The sequence below is a fragment of the Triticum dicoccoides genome, chromosome 3B (assembly GCF_002162155.2).
Source record: "Triticum dicoccoides isolate Atlit2015 ecotype Zavitan chromosome 3B, WEW_v2.0, whole genome shotgun sequence".
Classification (NCBI taxonomy): domain Eukaryota; kingdom Viridiplantae; phylum Streptophyta; class Magnoliopsida; order Poales; family Poaceae; genus Triticum; species Triticum dicoccoides.
The window spans coordinates 800,349,960-800,366,978 of record NC_041385.1 but is presented as its reverse complement, the minus strand read 5'-3'; the positions used below and the strand labels follow the sequence as shown (position 1 = coordinate 800,366,978).

Below are 17,019 nucleotides of genomic sequence, written 5' to 3'. Positions count from 1 at the left end.
CGTCATGGAATCACATACGAAGAAGACATAGTAAAAAAAATCAAAATCAATACTTCCAAAAGCATATTGAAGCATTGATTTTATTATTTTTCTAAGCCTTACATTAATGTGATTCCATGATGAATTTTTGCAAGCACTTGAAATATTTGTCAATGTTTCTAAAAATAACAAAATCAGATTTTTTTTTTCGATTTTACTCTTCACCGAGCTAATTTAAAAAAACATAGGTGGCAGGGATTTCGCTCGATCGAATCGCCACCAGCCGCATATTCTTGGTGCCCAAAGGATATTCTTGATGCCTCTGCCTTTCTTCTGATAAACCAACCTGAACATCGCCATCAGTTGGCCAAAGGACGCATATAATTTTGTGAATTCCTTTGGATAATCTAACGTACGAACTTCACAAGATGGGACGACGTGCCAGTGTGCCACGTCCGTGCGTCTCGGCCCACTGTGACCGTGACCCGTCGAGGAGCGGCTGCACAGGCAGGCAGCAGTGATGACCCGTCGAGAAGCCTTTTGCAGACACTGGATCGTGGTCTGGGGCCCCGCGCAGGATGTCGCATCCGACCGCGTCATGGCCACCGTGCTCGACGCCGAGAAGCCTGGTAAGCAGTTGCCCTGAATCTTTCACTGAATTCCAGCTTTCCTCTGAATGTTCACCTTCCATTCCAAATTACTCTTGTATTATTGGCAGATTTCGTGGTGTACCTCGGCGACCTCGTGACAGCCAACAACGTGCCGATCCCCAACGCCACCCTGTACTGGGACATGGCGATTTCTCATCCCCGGCGCAGGGGCGTCCCGTGGTCCACCGTGTTCGGCAACCACGACGACATGCCCTTCGAGTGGCCGCCTGAGTGGTTCTCCACGGCCGGCATCCCGCCGGGGCACTGCTCGCCTGCGGCGTCCATGCCAACCTCAGGTAACCGAACATTACAATTCCCTCTGATTTCTCTGCTCAACCAGTCCGCGGGAAGTAGTGTGTGTGCCGTGAATGGTTCCGGGTGCAGCTTCAGAGGGACGGCACGCATCGAACTGATGACGGCCGAGCTCAACCGCGACGGGTTATCGCGCTCGTCGGTCGGACCCCAGGAGCTCTGGCCGGGCGTTTCCAACTACGTGCTGCCGGTGCTCTCGCATGAGAAGCAACCAGACCCTGCTCTGCTCATGTATTTCCTAGACTCCGGCGGTGGATCGTACCCGGAAGTCATATCCTCTGCACAGGTCCGGTGGTTCTGCTACCAGTCTCAGTCCCTCAATCCAGATGGCAGGTCAAAAACTAACTTGCCACAATTCTTACTCAACAACTGAGCTGACATAGTGACATTTGCATGTTGATGTTGCACAATTTGGATCATCTTTGCGAGCCTCTGCAGGATTCCAGAGATCATCTTCTGGCACATACCGAGCACAGCATACGTCAAGGTGGCTCCAAAGGCCAAGACTGAGATAACAAAGCCCTGCGTTGGCTCCCTGAATGAGGAAGATGTGGCGCCACAGGTAGCCGAATGGGGCATGATGGACGCTCTTGCCAAGAGATCTTCAGTTAAGGTATACTACTACTACTTTGTCTGAAACTCTCATGAACTGCATGCCGGATCATCTCTCGAGTTGTGTAATGTGGTAACCTTTTGAAGGCGATCTTCGTGGGGCACAACCACGGGCTGGACTGGTGCTGCCCGTACGAGAAACTGTGGTTGTGTTTCGCGCGGCACACGGGTCACGGCGGATATGGTGACTGGCCAAGAGGGGCAAGGATCGTTGAGATTGCCGAGAAGCCTTTCTCTGTCCGCTCCTGGATACGGATGGAGAACGGGAGCACGCACAGCCATATTACATTGTCTTGAGCTTTTATTCAGGTAGGATTCAGACTTGTCTGCACCATGATGTGTTGAATTTGGAAAGTCCATTGCAATGCAAACAGTTTGTAACTTTGTATTTGAGTTAGTTAGGCCTTGGTGCAGCCGTGCAGGTGTCATCGCACATCGTATTAGCGCCAGACACGTATGATGCATAGAGCCAGTGGTTCCAACAGCCCTACACAACCGGACACCCAAATGCATATAGAGACTCAACCCCAGGGCTCCCTTTCGTCTTTCGACCGCGTGCGTGAGTTTCAAATCGAGTCCGTATACAAGTAGTATGAATATGAGTCCGGATCGTACTAGGCCTCGGGTGTTGGGTCAGATCGTGCATATATACGCAGCTAGTCCTGTGTTCCTGGGATGTGGAGAGGAGTTATTTTGTATTGGCCTAGGTTCCTGGGATTTTTATGCGGCAACCCGGCGTATGATGAAAAAAAAAAGAGTTTCGCTGTGACGCCGCCGCCGCCATAGGAACCAGCCTGCCGGAGGAGCTGCACCTCGAAATCCTGCGCCGCCTCTCCCCGATTCCCCATGTGCTCGCCCGCGCCTCCGCCGTCTGCCGGGAGTGGCGCCGCGTCGTGAACAACCCCGAGTTCCTCCGCGAGCTTTACCTTGCTCGCAGCGGGGCGCCCGTCACTGTGGGTTTCTTCCACAATGCGGACGACGGTGAGTACCCGCGCAGGTTCGTGGAGGCGCAACCTGGCGACCCCTTGAGACTCTCCTTCAAATTCATCGATCGGACGATCAACTGGCAGTTCGTGGACTGCCGGCACGGCCGCGTCCTGCTCAAGGATCGACCGAGTCATCGGTTCCTGCTGTGGCATCCCATGTCAGGCGACCACCACCTCGTTCTAAAGGGGCCACCGGTGTCCGGTGAACAAGAAAGTACTGGTGTCACGCTGATATGTGATTGTGGTGTGGTACCCGGCGATGATGAAGCCGACAAGATAGGTCAACGCACGTCGTGCCATGCGAGCCACTTCGGCGTGGCAATCGTCTGCAACCACAGACGCACAGGCTGCCTGGAGGCCACCATCTACTCCTCCGTCACAGGTGAGTGGAGCTCACCGCTGCAACTACCAAATTCGGCACGTCAAATCCGCCCCGAGCCATGTGCCGTCATCAGCAAAACCTTGTACCAACCACTATGCGACTATCTCGTTCTGGCCTACGATACGGAGCAAGGGAGCCTTACCACATTCAAGCGACCAAATTGCGGCAATATTCGTCTTTTTAAGGCGGGCACTGCCGTGCTCGGCCTCGCCGGGGTATTGGGTTTCACATTGCGCTTGTGGGCAAGATATGCGAATGCGTGGGTGCTGCAGAAGATGATCGATCTGACCAAGATTCTTCATGGTCTGTCAACTGCTCCATCGCCCAGAACAGACCCTCGGTTTAACTTCATTGATGTTTTGTTTTTGTGGACCATGATCGGCATATTCATGTTATGTCCTGAATCCATGGAGGTCAAGAAGGTGCATCAGACTTCTGCCAACATGAATGTCGTATATCCCTATGGTGCCTTTTATGTCCCACCTGCTGCCCGTACCCAAAAGTTGCGACATAGGCCAAAGAGTACATGATGTGTTCAACGCCCATGACCATTAAGATATGTTCCTGGCGCTGCAAAGTTAGGCTTCATTTGTTATCGTGGTTGTTTACTGTTACTTGTTTATATAACCAACATTTACCTTTTGTTTTACCAACTTTATTAGTTTCATTTCTGCACTTACATTATAAAATGGAGTCGTTTTTTTATCGTCGTCAAAGTAATACTCCCTCCGTTTTTCTTAATCTGCATATATATAAGATTTGGTCAAAATCTAAGTTTATTAAAAAAAATCAAGATTTACAATATGAAATCAATATTGTTAGATGCACCATGAAATTAATTTTCATACCATATAGTTTTAGTATTGTAGATGTTGATATTTTTTTCTATAAAGTTAATCAAACTTTACAAAGTTTGACTTTGACCAAATCTTATATGCGGACTAAAAAGAAACGGAGGAAGTATGCACAATTATATAGACCTCTTTCGTTTTGAATACAAAGGTCATGTCAGATTGCACTACCATGTACTGTAGAAAAACATTGGCTGCTTAACTTATATATTACAACTACAAATATAATATGATTATGATAGAACTATGAATATCATTATGATAGATTTTTTTTTTTGAGTAGGGTAAGTGCACTCGAGTGTCTTAGAAAAATGCCTATAAGGATTGAGCCATCCATCCATGCGATAATTAGTCGCCCTCGCGTGGATGTCATGAGGATTAATGCCTAAATCCAAATTTTAAATAATTTATCTCACAAACTGTTAAGCGGATTAGTGATCTGTATTCACGCTGATAGTATCCACTGACAACTGTTAAAAACGGATTAGCGATCTGTAGTTTGTCTTCAAAAATTCTAACTGAAAACAAAATCCCTCGTACATATGTGGCAACAAAAATATTTCCTCTCAATTAGAAATACATCATTCCTCAATACAAATTGGTGTGTATACTACTGGATTCCATGAGCAGTTATGAGTACTTAGACAACTTGAACATATCTATACTTTTGTCTTAGAAAATATTCTAACTGCTTAATCCCTGGTGCAAATATGTGTCAACAAAGGTATTTCCTCTGAGCTAAAAAAACATATTTGGTCAGAGGAAATAATTGATGTGTATGCGTCTGGATTCCTTGAGAAGTTACATAGAAAACATATTTCCTCTCAATTTAATAAACATGTTTCCAAAAAAAAACTTATTGTGCATATGCCTGTATTCCTTGAGAAGTTATGAGTACGTACAAAACATGAACAAACCTATAATTTGGGCGTGTCTAGTGCACATCTAGATTTGCTCTAGCCATTGCACATCTAAGTGAGTGAATCAAATATAACAAGGAAAAAAAAGAAAAAGAAAATAGCCACACGCATCTCGACATGCTTTAGCAAAATTGCTACTCACTCCATTTTTGTATACAAGGCCACTATCAAAATTACAATTTGCAACTATACAAGGCCACTAACATCAATCGAGGTAAACTTGATGATGTTTGCCTCGTACTAGCAACCGAGGACATTAATACCCCTTGCATGCATGTGGGAGTGAGAAGCTTGGTTTTCATGTACCACATTAATCAATCAACGAGGAGTGAGAGGGTTGTCTTGTTGTGCGTTGAAGAGAAAAATACACATTAATTAATACTTCGAGCGAGGAGAAAAGACAAACTTGCACCATTGGCTTAAGTAAGCATTAGTTTCTACCTTGGTACCTGTAATATGGATTTGTGTCCTTGTATACAAAAATAGAGGGAGTACTTATAATTTTGAGAAAACTTGTAACGTGGTCAACTTGGTATGGAATTTATAGGACAAGAGATCGTGTCGAACAATATAACATGTGTTACTCGCATGACTAGCCTTGCAAGACCGGATTTGGACCGCCGATCGCTTGGAGCACCGAGGTTGGCCAAATTATGGCCTATGCACTCTTTGCAAAAGAGAACAAGAAAGAAGCATCCACCTCTTTGTCAAATGCCGTTTTACCATCAGGCTTTGGGACATGGTGATTGCAAGATATGGGCTTGTGCACATGGACACCACCGTTTGGCATCTTCATGAGTCGCTCTTCGATTGGTGGGTTAGGAGAACCGACATGACAAATCCTAACAGGAGAGCTATGGCCTCCCTCACCATGCTAGTGTCGCCGACTATATGAAACGAGCGGAATGCTAGGATCTTCAGGCACAAGAGCAGGCCGCCCCCGATCCTCCTTAAAATAGTTACCGATGAGGCTAGCCTCTGGGTTACTGCCGGTGCTAAGAAACTAGGAAAAATTGTATTAGGCGAGTAATTGCCATGCCGTGTAGGGTGGGGTACTGTAACCGACTTAAACTCTATTCTCCTCTCATTTAATAGATGAGGCAAATCTTTTGCCTCCATTTAAAAAAAACATGTGTTACTACAGTTTCTTCCTTATAAAACTAAAAATCATCTTCGAAGGCAACACGGCAGGGCGCAAACGGAAGGCTTCATCACGGAACTCATGCGCGTGCGATCAGATCCAATTGCGAGAGAAGTGCACTTTGCTGACGCCGCCATGGGCAGTCTGCCGGACGAGCTCCACCTGGAGATCCTCAACCGCCTCCCGCCCCTTCCGCCAGTGCTCGCGCGTGCCTCCGTTGTGTGCAAGACATGGCGCGGCATTGTGAACGACCCGGATTTCCTCCGCGAGCTAAACAACAAGCACCGCGGGCCTCCGGCCATGCTAGGCTTCTTCCACAACTTAGACGAACTCCCACATAGGTTCGTGCACGCCGGCAACCCAGCAAGCTTCGCCCTTGGATTCGGTGATCGGAGGATTGACTGGCAGCTCGTGGATAGCCGCCATGGCCGCGTCCTCCTTAGCGACGGGTGGGATCATCGGTTCCTAGTCGGCGAGCGGCATCTCGTTCATTCGGTGCCGCGCTGCTCTGCGACTCCGCCACAGGTGAAGAGGGCAAAGGCCAAGGCATGGGGTGCCATGCCAGTCCCTTCCGCGTGGCCGTTGTATTCAAGAACTCGCAGACGAACTGCATGATCGCCAGTGTCTTCTCCTCGCTCAACAACCAGTGGAGAAATAAATCAGTGTTCCTTTAAGCACTGGTGCTTATTTGTAGAAGATAGATGCTTATAAGCATGTCTTCTCTATAAAATAAAGACACTGGTCCTTCAGAAAATCCGATTTATTTTTCTAAGCACCTAGTATTGTACAAGGCCTTAGAGCATCTCCAATAGATGGGGTATATTTTGGTGCTCCAAACCGATGATGTAAATATTTAGAGCATCAAAAAGTGCTTTTTACATCTCCAAAAAATGCTCAGCGCTGGATTTTTGTTTTTTTTTGAAATAGTTGCTACTATTTTTAGAAACCCCTTTACTTGCCGGAGCTACAACACTTGATACTTGGACATCGGCCCGAGCTATTTTCTCTACCCCTTCTTACCCTGAAAAACACAAGGGATCAGTTTTTGTCCTTCTAAATCTATAATGTGCCTTGTTTCGGTATGTAACCTCGGTATATGTAGTAGGGACAAAAAGAAGAAGAATTGCACCATGCTCTAAACAAAGCATCGGTGACGGCACCATTTTGTCTACTATCCGCTGGAATTCCACTACACAGACAAGCCACAGTTTTGGAACCACGTAGATACATACATACCCGGCGTACACGTTGGTCTGTGTCACGGGACTAAAACGGAAAACAACAGGGCAAGGCACTTGGCAACACGACCTTTCTTCCACTATCCATTCCATGCCCGTCGTACACTTCCGGCCAGGTGACCACACCGCGTGACGAACGGATCGATGATGTGGAAAACAAGGAAGGCCACGAGTTTCTCGGGGCGCGACAGGTGCCGGGTCACGTACGCACGCACGGTGATTAGGCAGACAAAATGGCTGAATGCGCATCGCCGGAAATCCTAAAATAAATCCAAGAATAAATGCGAGCACCATGATTTGAACCCTGGTGGGCCAAACTAGATTGGAACAAACATGGAAACCAGAGCACGATCGAGGGTGGACCAATAACTAGGAACCGGAAATTCTCGCCAAACTATTTCCAACTCGCCAAACAAGCCGCTCGTGGAATCCAGTCCTACTCCTATATATAGGCCTAGCTAGCTACTACTGTTGTAGTACCACAGTAGCCGAGTTCGTGCGTGCCTCAACTGTTTCCTAGCCTAACAAGCTGATCGAGCTTCCGAAGATGGCCCGGCAGCGTACGTGCTCTGCCTCCGCGCTCGCGCTCGCCGTGGCGTTGGTCGTCGGAATCCTGGCGTCCATCCCTGTCGGTAAGCTACCAACCTGCAAGAATGCATGTCTCCGTTCATCACATTCACCGGTTGTTTGCATTGCTGTCAATCTACTCACTGTTATCCCTGGCGCTGGTGGGCAGAGGTGGAATCCATCGGCGTGTGCAACGGGATGCAAGGCGACAGCCAGTCCCTGCCATCGCGGGCCGACGTGGTGCAGTTCTACAGGACCAAGGGCATCAGCGCCATGCGCATCTACGCCCCGGACCCCGAGACGCTCCAGGCCCTCGGCGACACCGGCATCGACCTCATCGTGGACGTCGGCAACGGCAACCTTTCCGCCCTCGCCTCCGACGCCGGCTTGGCGGCGTCCTGGGTCCAAGAAAACGTGCTGGCCTACCCGCGCGTCAGCATCAAGTATATCGCCGCCGGCAACGAGGTGGAAGGCGGCGACACGCAGAACATCGTCCGGGCCATGAAGAACCTCAACGCCGCGCTCTCCAAGGCCAGCCGCCCTGACGTGAAGGTTTCCACGGCGGTCAAGATGAGCGTGCTCGCGTCCTCCTCGCCTCCCTCCAGCGGCGTGTTCAAAGACGCGTATATGTCGGAGGTGACCCAGCTGCTCAAGGACACCAGCGCGCCGCTGCTCGCCAACGTGTACCCCTACATCGCCAAAAGGGACACCCCGACCATCGACCTCAGCTTCGCGCTCTTCCAGCCGAACACCAACCCGGTGAACGACAACGGCAACGGCCTCACCTACACCAACCTCTTCGACGCCATAGTCGACGCTATGTACACGGCCATGGAGCAGGCGGGTGCGTCGGACGTGCCCATCGTGGTCTCGGAGAGCGGGTGGCCATCCGCCGGCGACGACCTGGCAACCCCCACCAACGCGCAGGCGTACAATCAGAACCTGATCGACCACGTCGGCAAAGGCACGCCCAAGAGGGCCGGGCCCCTGGAGACGTACATCTTCGCCATGTTCAACGAGAACCAAAAGGGAGGGCTCGAGACTGAGAGGAACTTCGGGTTGTTCAACGGCCCCGATAAGACGCCGGTGTACCCTATAAGGTTCACCAATTAGGTAAGACGACCGGACTATATCTTCATGTTTACAGGAGTACATACGTACTGTAGCTCTTACTACGGTCGATCTCAATAAGCTGCGGAATAATTCGTGCAAGGACGTACAAGTATTTTACTAGATAATGTCATATGAATAAGAGCCATAAATTGTGTTTTGGAATTAGGGTTTGTTTCCTCTCCACTAAAGAAGCATAGTAAACTTGTGAAGTAAGCGTTTGATTCTATTTATTTTTCTTATAAACAAGTAAATTTGCTAATTTCAAGTTGACTTATAATTTCTTTCGACGCTGAGAACCATCCATCCAGGGAAAAGTCCATATTTTGTGAGCACTAAAAAATATTCTATTTGCTTTGCACACATAGGCAAAACAAATACAATGAATGTTGCATACATCTAAATATGAACAAATATGTAAAGTCGACAGAGAAAAGAGAAATAAGATTCTCTTAGTAGTTGCCCAACAGACCCAAAAATAAACATATATAGGTATATCACAATAGAAAGATTCATCTATATATATTTTTGGTTTATGTAGAAATAATATCTATGGTATGAAAAGGTAAGCAGAAATGATTTAGGTTCTATACTCCAGCACAGTGGCAATCCCCTAAAAGAACATAGGACGGCAATGAGGCAACATATCGAGCCAAGTTCATCAATTAATGAGTAGGATTGTGTGTGGATATTTTATGGCACTACGTTTTTTTGTTGTTGTTGCAATGGACATGCATGAATTACGTTGGGCCGTTGGAAGTCTTGTACGTACGATCGCACCACACACCTGGCTGCTGGCCAGCTATATATGGAGATGAACCAAACTATTTCAAACTCGGTAGCTATATATAAATAGGGTGCTCGCTAGCTCGCAAAACAGCCTATTTTGAGTTGTCTGAAATGACTTCAAAAGTGAACGGAGGGAGTAGTTGAGATCCTTTCAAAAAAAATTGTCTACTCTTTAATGGTTGCCAAATTCCCTGATTTAAATTGTTGTAGATGCTATTGCACGGTGTACATGCATACTCTTTATTCGCACAATGCAAGTACATAATATTTTCTGGGTAAAAAATAGTATATTTTGATTTAGATCTTTTTCTTCATATATAATTCATCTTCAATTAATCTTTATATTCCCGCTGCAACGCATGGGGAAATTATCTAGTACTTGTATATAATCAAATATGGCCTCGGTCATTGGACGGCTGAAGATCCATAACAGATCTCATCTATTATTCATTTCCTTGCATTAGGATGTGTTTTGAGTTTGGAAAGTTCGCTCCAAATTAAACATCATGTATTGGATATTTCGATTTCGATAAAGGAGGCACCGGCGGATTTTTAGGAGACGAGCTGGCAACTTCCCATCGGACACTTCGATCAAAGAGTCCCACCTGCGTACTGTACGTAGATATATACACGTGCGAGCGTGCGTTCGGATCTCAATCGTAGATGAGAATTTAACTTTGCCTACGCCGCCATGAGCAGCCTGCCGGAAGAGATGCACCTTGAGATCCTCAAGCGCCTGCCGCCGCATCCACCAGTGGTGCTCGCCCGCGCCTCCGCCGTATGCAAGGTGTGGCGCCGGGCACTCAAGGACCCTGGCTTCCTCCGTGATCTATACCGCACACATCGTGGGCGGCCCATCACCATTGGCTTTTTCCATAATTCCAGCAGCCCCCTCCCGCGCGGGTTCGTGCCGGCGGGCGACCATGTCCCCGTGAGTTTCTCCTTGGAGTCCATCGATCGGTTGCCTACCTGGCGGTTCGTGGACTGCCGCCACGACCGTGTGCTCCTCCACGACGGATGGCGCCGGTTCCTGGTGTGGCACCCTGTGACCGGCGAGGGCCACTGCGTTCTAATGGGAGAGCTCGAGGCGCAAGGGATGCCCAGCGGAGATAGACACGCTAGCGCGGCTCTCATATGTGAATGCCGCGACGGTGAGGCCGACCGACGCGCCGTGTGCAGTTCGAGCCCTTTCCGTGTTGCCGTGGTGTTCAACCACCGCAACTGGCGTCACATAGTTGGCATCGTCTACTCCTCGCTCACAGGTCAGTGGACCCCATCGACGAGGTTGAAGTTCACATGTGAATTTTGCCGAGAACCTTGCGCCGTCATAGGAAGCACCTTGTACCAGCCGATCTATGAATCTCTAGTTCTGGCTTTCGATACAGACCAACGGAGCCTGACCACGTTCAGGCGGCCGACCACGCCCAACAGCGCCAATATCCGTCTCCTTAAGATCAATGATGGCATGCTCGGCGTCATCGGGGTGCAGGGTTCCTATCTAGATTTGTGGGCGTGGGATGGCGACAGTTGGGTTTCCCGCATGACAATTGATCTGACCGACGATCCTCCAGGTTTGCCCACAATGTCAGAGTCTCATTATTCTATGTTTATGACGCCGACAAAGATCATCGGAGTCGCTGAGGAGGGCGATATGCTGTTCCTTCGGACCGTGATGGGTATATTCATGTTCTTCCTCGAATCCATGGAGCTAAAGAAGGTGCACGAGTCCGGTCACTGGATGGAGACAGTTTATCCTTACGCTCCCTTTTATCTCTCCGCTACTCAGGCTTAATTACGTTGTACTATTTCGAGGTGCGTATTTGCAAGATTTCACTCTCCTTATCTAAGTTGATGAGATTGAAAAGTGTGCTGGCATATATCACGAACTGAGCATAACTTGTGCTAACTCAGTTGCTATATCTTTGACCTAGCTTATTTTAAATTCTGCATCATTGATTTTGTTTTGGTCTGTTTGATCCACTCCAACTCGCACACATGGCTTTGGTTTTTTGTGCCACTCTATGGTGTTATGCAATCTTATATCTTATATCTTATATCTACGAATTGGAGACACCATACGAATAACCACATTAATCCTCGGTAACTAAGAAAACTAGCCATCCGATATTCAAATTAAGTAGTTTTAACCGTCGGATGTGATGTCTCAAGGAGTCCTCGAATTTTGTCCCACCTTAAACTGTCTACAGCGGAAAAAAATTATATCTTAATATATATCTACTAATTTAATCAATCTATCTTAACACTATGATTTAGGTTACACTATTTACCATGTTACCAAGTACAACGATTTATGTGAGTCAAAAAAATAGCGTGATCCAACCTACACGTTAGAAGACTCTTAGATATACCCTATTAAGCAAGCCATGATAGGAAGTCCATATCGTTATGTTTCCTCAAAGAAAAAGAGTCCATATCGTTATGTACTATCAAGGAAAAAAAGTCCATATCGTTGTGGGTTTCACAAAAGAAGTCCATCTCCCCGTGTTACACAATCTCACGTGATTTTTTGAGAAAACAAAAGATTTTGGCCTCTCCTCTCTCGGGTTAAGATTCAATCTGATGTGCTCCTTCGATGCTATACATGCTTGCCCCTTCCCTACCTTCCAGATCCCAAGGAAATTGGATCACGATGGTCTGGTACGCTAACATTATTTCTACACGTATAGAGCGCTTCCTCCTCACATCAGCCCATCCCCGTGAGATCGTGTCCTTGCCGCAGCCGCTTTCCCCATCTCTCCTCAGGCGCCCCTTCCATGGTGCCTTTGGCTTTGATCCGGTAGGCAGCATTCTCAAACCACAATTGATGATTCTGCACGCTTGATTCCACCAGCACTCGACGATGCAATCTGGCCTTATCTTTCCCAGTCTCAATTTCTTTTCCCGTGGAGATTGAAAAATCGGATCCGCTATTTACATCAAGAATTGCTGGTGTCGTGCCCGTCGACATAGGATTTGCGGCAGCCCGCACTGCCGTTTCGTACGTGGCAGCATGTTCAGAAGTGCGTACAGTACATGCACTTGCACAACAGCAGTCAACAGGTACATTTGTAGGCAACAAGACGTACAGACGAGGAAAACATTAGCATGATTGAGGATTACTGAGGTAAGGCAACATATGAGGTGCGTACAAGTTCATGATCCATATCTACCTAGAGATTCTAGAGATTCTTTGATTAGTTGGTAGCTTTTGGTTGCCGTCGTCTCCCAGCGTTCAATCATGGTCTCTATACTACCTGTAGATTTCTTATAGTTTTTCCTACCTACTTCTCAAATTAAGATTTCTGTATGTTCTTTTTTATATTACTTTTGGTCCACAAAAAATATGACACAAGTTCTCAATTCCATAAAACGATTTGACAAATTAGTGCCTTCTTGCAGGGAGGTTTCGGCCAGGGCAACGGTGCATTAATAATTACAACAGGTGCAACATGTCTATTTTTTGAAGGAACATTGTCTGCTCTTTGCAAGCATCAGAATGCATACGTTTATTTTCATAGCGAGGAAGCACAGATTATTCATGTTGTACTATATTGATTCTTCATTCTAGAGAATCTATTTATTCTCCTCCCTTTTTTTCTTAATTTCCTTCGAAATGCTTCCTGCTAATACTTTATTCAAGTTTCAAGTTGGGATGAGCTAACTTTCCGTCCTCTGTCTATTATATGGCACATGACATCATGCTAAGTTTTTCGGGCACAAGGCATTTGTAATTTTCCTTAATTTCTAATAATAAATAGATTTACTGTTATCATTACTGTATGAAAACAATTCTAATTTACGTCTTTGTGTAAACATTGCAGCTGTTAAGTGAGGCTGATCTCTTGACGACTAGCTCTTCTCCAGGGCAATCTATCTATCTATTATATAATTAAGACAAGAGACAAACAAGCGATTACGTTTATCCACATAGATTAAATTATCTCGACCACTAATTTTAAGTATAAACAGCTCAGATTTAAAGATATGTACATTACATACAAATATGTTGTACATGCACTGTTTGGCACATAATAAATCTGTCACGTAGAAGTGCCTAGGATGAAAACGTGCGATCACAATGATGTACGGAAGGACACCTACGGTTTATGAAGCGATCATCACATCTTGCTAAGAAAAAAAACATCATGATTGTACGTGTGAATAAGTGGGACATGTACTCAAGTCCGATTCATACTCTAATGGGAGAAAAAAACACTGAAGCCAGCCACACTGCTATGAGCCAACAAACAACCTATCAGCCCAGTTCCTTTTTTTTTTTGAAACGTCAGCTCAGTTCCAGAGCACGTACATAACGGACAAAAAAATATCCCTAAAAAAAGAAGCCAGCCAAAAAAGAAAAAAAGAACAAGTGAGAAAATTGAGGTAGTAAAAGGAATAGAAGTTGATAACCAATTAACAACTAATACATTTTTTCTATGTAAAATTCAAAACTAAAGAACATACTATCCTTTTGGGCGTAAAATAATACAGAAAAGGAAAAACAATATGGATGAATAATACAAATACCATATAGAATGGAATACAAAAAAAATGTTTATTTGGTTCCCACACAAACTTGATATGAATATTCTCTAAAATATATTTGGCAACACATAGGAAAAAATGATTCATTATATCAAGTTGCGACCTAGTTATAGCGGTTGAGGTTTAAAGGTAAATATAGACTATCATCTACAAAAAATAAATAGACTATCCATGCGAAGTGGTAGTGTGAAGTCTATGTTCGCATATAGTTGTAAAAAAAATGTCTATGTTCGTATATAAATGGAAGAACAGATTGATGATATCGGATTAATACGAAGGAAGTTGTTCATGTTTATTTAAGGAAGACCTAGAGATAATTCTACAAGGAAACATAAATGTAGGTGTGCAATAGCGTGGGTCCTTACCTAATAAAATAGGATCCACCAATTTCACCTATACCAACTGAGATTAAAGACATAAAAGTTACATACATACAAGTCTATAGTCCGTGTCACATGTCCTATACCACCGTATGCCGTGACCAACAAACACAAATCGTGATGTAGTAGCACAAATTTGCGTTTTGGCCAAGGACACTAACTACCCATTTCCATGAAGGATACTACGAAAATCTAGGACACTAGCTATCACTTGACATATACTCTCTCTGTAAATAAATATAATACATTTTAGATATTCCAATATTGGCGACATACGTACTGAAACGATGAACAAATACACTAAAATCCATCTATATACGTCCAAGTCAGAAAAAAGTTAGATCCTCTTATATTTGTTTACGGAGAGAGTATAACAAAATGAGTGTAATATATCTACGTTTGCTTGCATCTAACACAAATAACTAAAGTTTAAGAGAAAAAATTCTACCAAACAGTTTGAATATGACTTTAATACAAAAATGAATATTAATATTAGTAGTTCAATCATCATCCAAGAAAAATAGAAGTCAGCGCAAAATATCAAAACAAACAATAAGAACTATCTATAATTTTAATAAAATTATTAATCAGCTTTTGATTTGATAAAAGTACATATATGTGAAAGGCAAACAATATGGATACAAGCAAAACGAACAACCTATCTATTAGTATTACGTATCTAATTATTATAATATTATTAAAACAAAAGGAGATCCAATCAATGACACTAGCAAATCATTATGTATTGGTCACACTTACTTTTCCAAACTAAAAAATAAAAGGAGGACTACTCTGGCCTCTGCATGGAGCCATGCACATAGCCACACTTACATTTTCAATTAAACACTATTATCTTTTTTAGGATAGTCATGCGGGCTCCGAGATAGATACATGCAAAGGAATTTGACAAGACCATGGACGACAGATATGTTGCAATCGGAGTAGTTTTTGGTGCATGCAAAAACCAATGAAATTTCTAAGCTTTGATTTTAAAACGTAGGTTCAACATGGCAAGCACAACACATCAATAACATGTAGGCACACTCACACCTCTAAAGCGGCTCAATGCTGCCCTGATGGGGAATGGGCCAATGGCTTCAGCTGCCAAACACTTCTATGAGGGTATATTCATATTTTCAAATGGGATTGAGTTTACCTATGGTTTTTCTACAATGTGATAGAATACCAAAACTAATGTTTTGACGAATCAAATCGGATAACAAGTTGTGGGAAAGAAAGTGTTAGACAGAAACACCATGCAATTAATTACTATTGAATAAGGAATAATATTTCGTTCCTGTCACAGGTACTGCATGGCATGGGAAATAGTTCTACCAGTTAGAAAAAGAATGATGTTAAAACATTACACAATAATGTTTAATCAAATATATAATTGTCTTTGTTTCTGTTCATACGCCTTCTCAAACCAGACTAACCACCCATTGCATCTTCACTTTGACTACCTTTCTGTCTCAATAGAGAAGTTTGCCTTGGCAATGGACTTTAAATAGATTATTACATCCTTTCTGTTACTTTTCCCCTGAAAAACAACATGGAGTTCTGTTCTTCTACAAACTTATATGGAAATAATGTAGTAGTACTCTTTTTTCAGTTCTTTGAGCCTGCACTTCTAATATCTGTCACTCTTTGAAGTCCTTAAGCTATGCAGATGATTGGATGCTTAATGTTATTTCTTCGGCATCAAGTGCAGATAGATTTACTTAAGAATATGTAGACCATTATCAATCTACGTAATTCACTACTATTAGGTTTATGAAACACATAAAAGAGCACTTGAAATATGATACGTGAAAATATGTCCCATAATTCGTATAGGCAACTGCTCTAAAATCCATAGCCTCCCTGATTATTGAGAAGAATTCCGAAAAAATGGATTATTCATAAGAAATATCATCAGTGAAAGACCTTTTTGTATTACAACAAAGCGGGTGTAAATAGAAACGTGTAGAACTCAAGTACTTCACATATCGAGTTTTATTTTTGCATGGGCTGCCTTACAAAAACCTCACTGCCATATCTACCAGGAAATGTTAAATATACAGCTATGATCGGGAAAAATCTGGGAGTTCTTATATGCCATGTCAAATAGTTCAAGAAAGATTAAAAGTTAGGAGCTATTACATAATAAGAGTTAAATGTGCTCACTGTTGCATTTACTTAATTAAAACTATTATTTGCACCCCCAAAGCTTTCAAAGAAGGTTTGTCTGAACACTTTTGTGCCTATTGGTGGGGATATATACAAATACACTAAATTCTCTTTTTGACGTGTGAACGTACTAGTAGAAAAACACCTATTAGTCCCGGTTTGTAAGGGCCTTTAGTCCCGGTTCATGAACCGGGACTAATGGGTCGTTACTAATACCTCCACCCATTAGTCCCGGTTCAAACACGAACCGGGACCAATGTGCCTCCACGTGGCCCTGTGCGCCGAGCCCAGTCAGGGGGCCTTTGGTCCCGGTTGGTGGCTCCAACCGGGACCAAAAGACATCCACGCGTCAGCATTTCAGTGGCTGGGGTTTTTGTTTTTTTTTTTG

The 17,019-nt window shown here is 44.4% G+C and overlaps 2 protein-coding genes across 3 annotated transcripts; both read left to right on the top strand.

The window, feature by feature from the left end:
• The first annotated feature begins 502 nt into the window (after positions 1-502).
• On the top strand, positions 503-1,981 carry LOC119282328 (probable inactive purple acid phosphatase 16). Of its 2 annotated transcripts, none has more exons than XM_037562592.1 (4): positions 503-608; positions 698-1,274; positions 1,380-1,548; positions 1,641-1,981. In XM_037562592.1, the coding sequence occupies exons 1-4, from the start codon at positions 578-580 to the stop codon at positions 1,848-1,850; spliced, it is 987 nt and encodes a 328-aa protein (XP_037418489.1). In that variant the 5' UTR covers positions 503-577; the 3' UTR covers positions 1,851-1,981. The 2 variants fall into 2 exon arrangements, with proteins under 2 accessions (XP_037418489.1, XP_037418487.1); XM_037562590.1 differs by having other exon boundaries at positions 1,380-1,554.
• A 5,546-nt stretch (positions 1,982-7,527) lies between these two features.
• Positions 7,528-8,923, top strand: LOC119282327 (glucan endo-1,3-beta-glucosidase GII-like). The gene is made up of 2 exons (XM_037562589.1): positions 7,528-7,703; positions 7,808-8,923. The coding sequence occupies exons 1-2, from the start codon at positions 7,619-7,621 to the stop codon at positions 8,749-8,751; spliced, it is 1,029 nt and encodes a 342-aa protein (XP_037418486.1). The 5' UTR covers positions 7,528-7,618; the 3' UTR covers positions 8,752-8,923.
• Positions 8,924-17,019: the final 8,096 nt, after the last annotated feature.

Excerpts from the sequence above, each read along its gene's own strand:
- LOC119282328 (XM_037562590.1), top strand. The coding sequence starts at position 578 with ATGGCCACCGTGCTCGACGCCGAGAAGCCTG. Across the intron at positions 609-697 it reads GCTCGACGCCGAGAAGCCTG|ATTTCGTGGTGTACCTCGGC; the intron begins GTAAGCAGTTGC and ends TATTATTGGCAG. Across the intron at positions 1,275-1,379 it reads TCCCTCAATCCAGATGGCAG|GATTCCAGAGATCATCTTCT; the intron begins GTCAAAAACTAA and ends GAGCCTCTGCAG.
- LOC119282327 (XM_037562589.1), top strand. The coding sequence starts at position 7,619 with ATGGCCCGGCAGCGTACGTGCTCTGCCTCCGCGCTCGCGCTCGCCGTG. Across the intron at positions 7,704-7,807 it reads CCTGGCGTCCATCCCTGTCG|AGGTGGAATCCATCGGCGTG; the intron begins GTAAGCTACCAA and ends GCTGGTGGGCAG.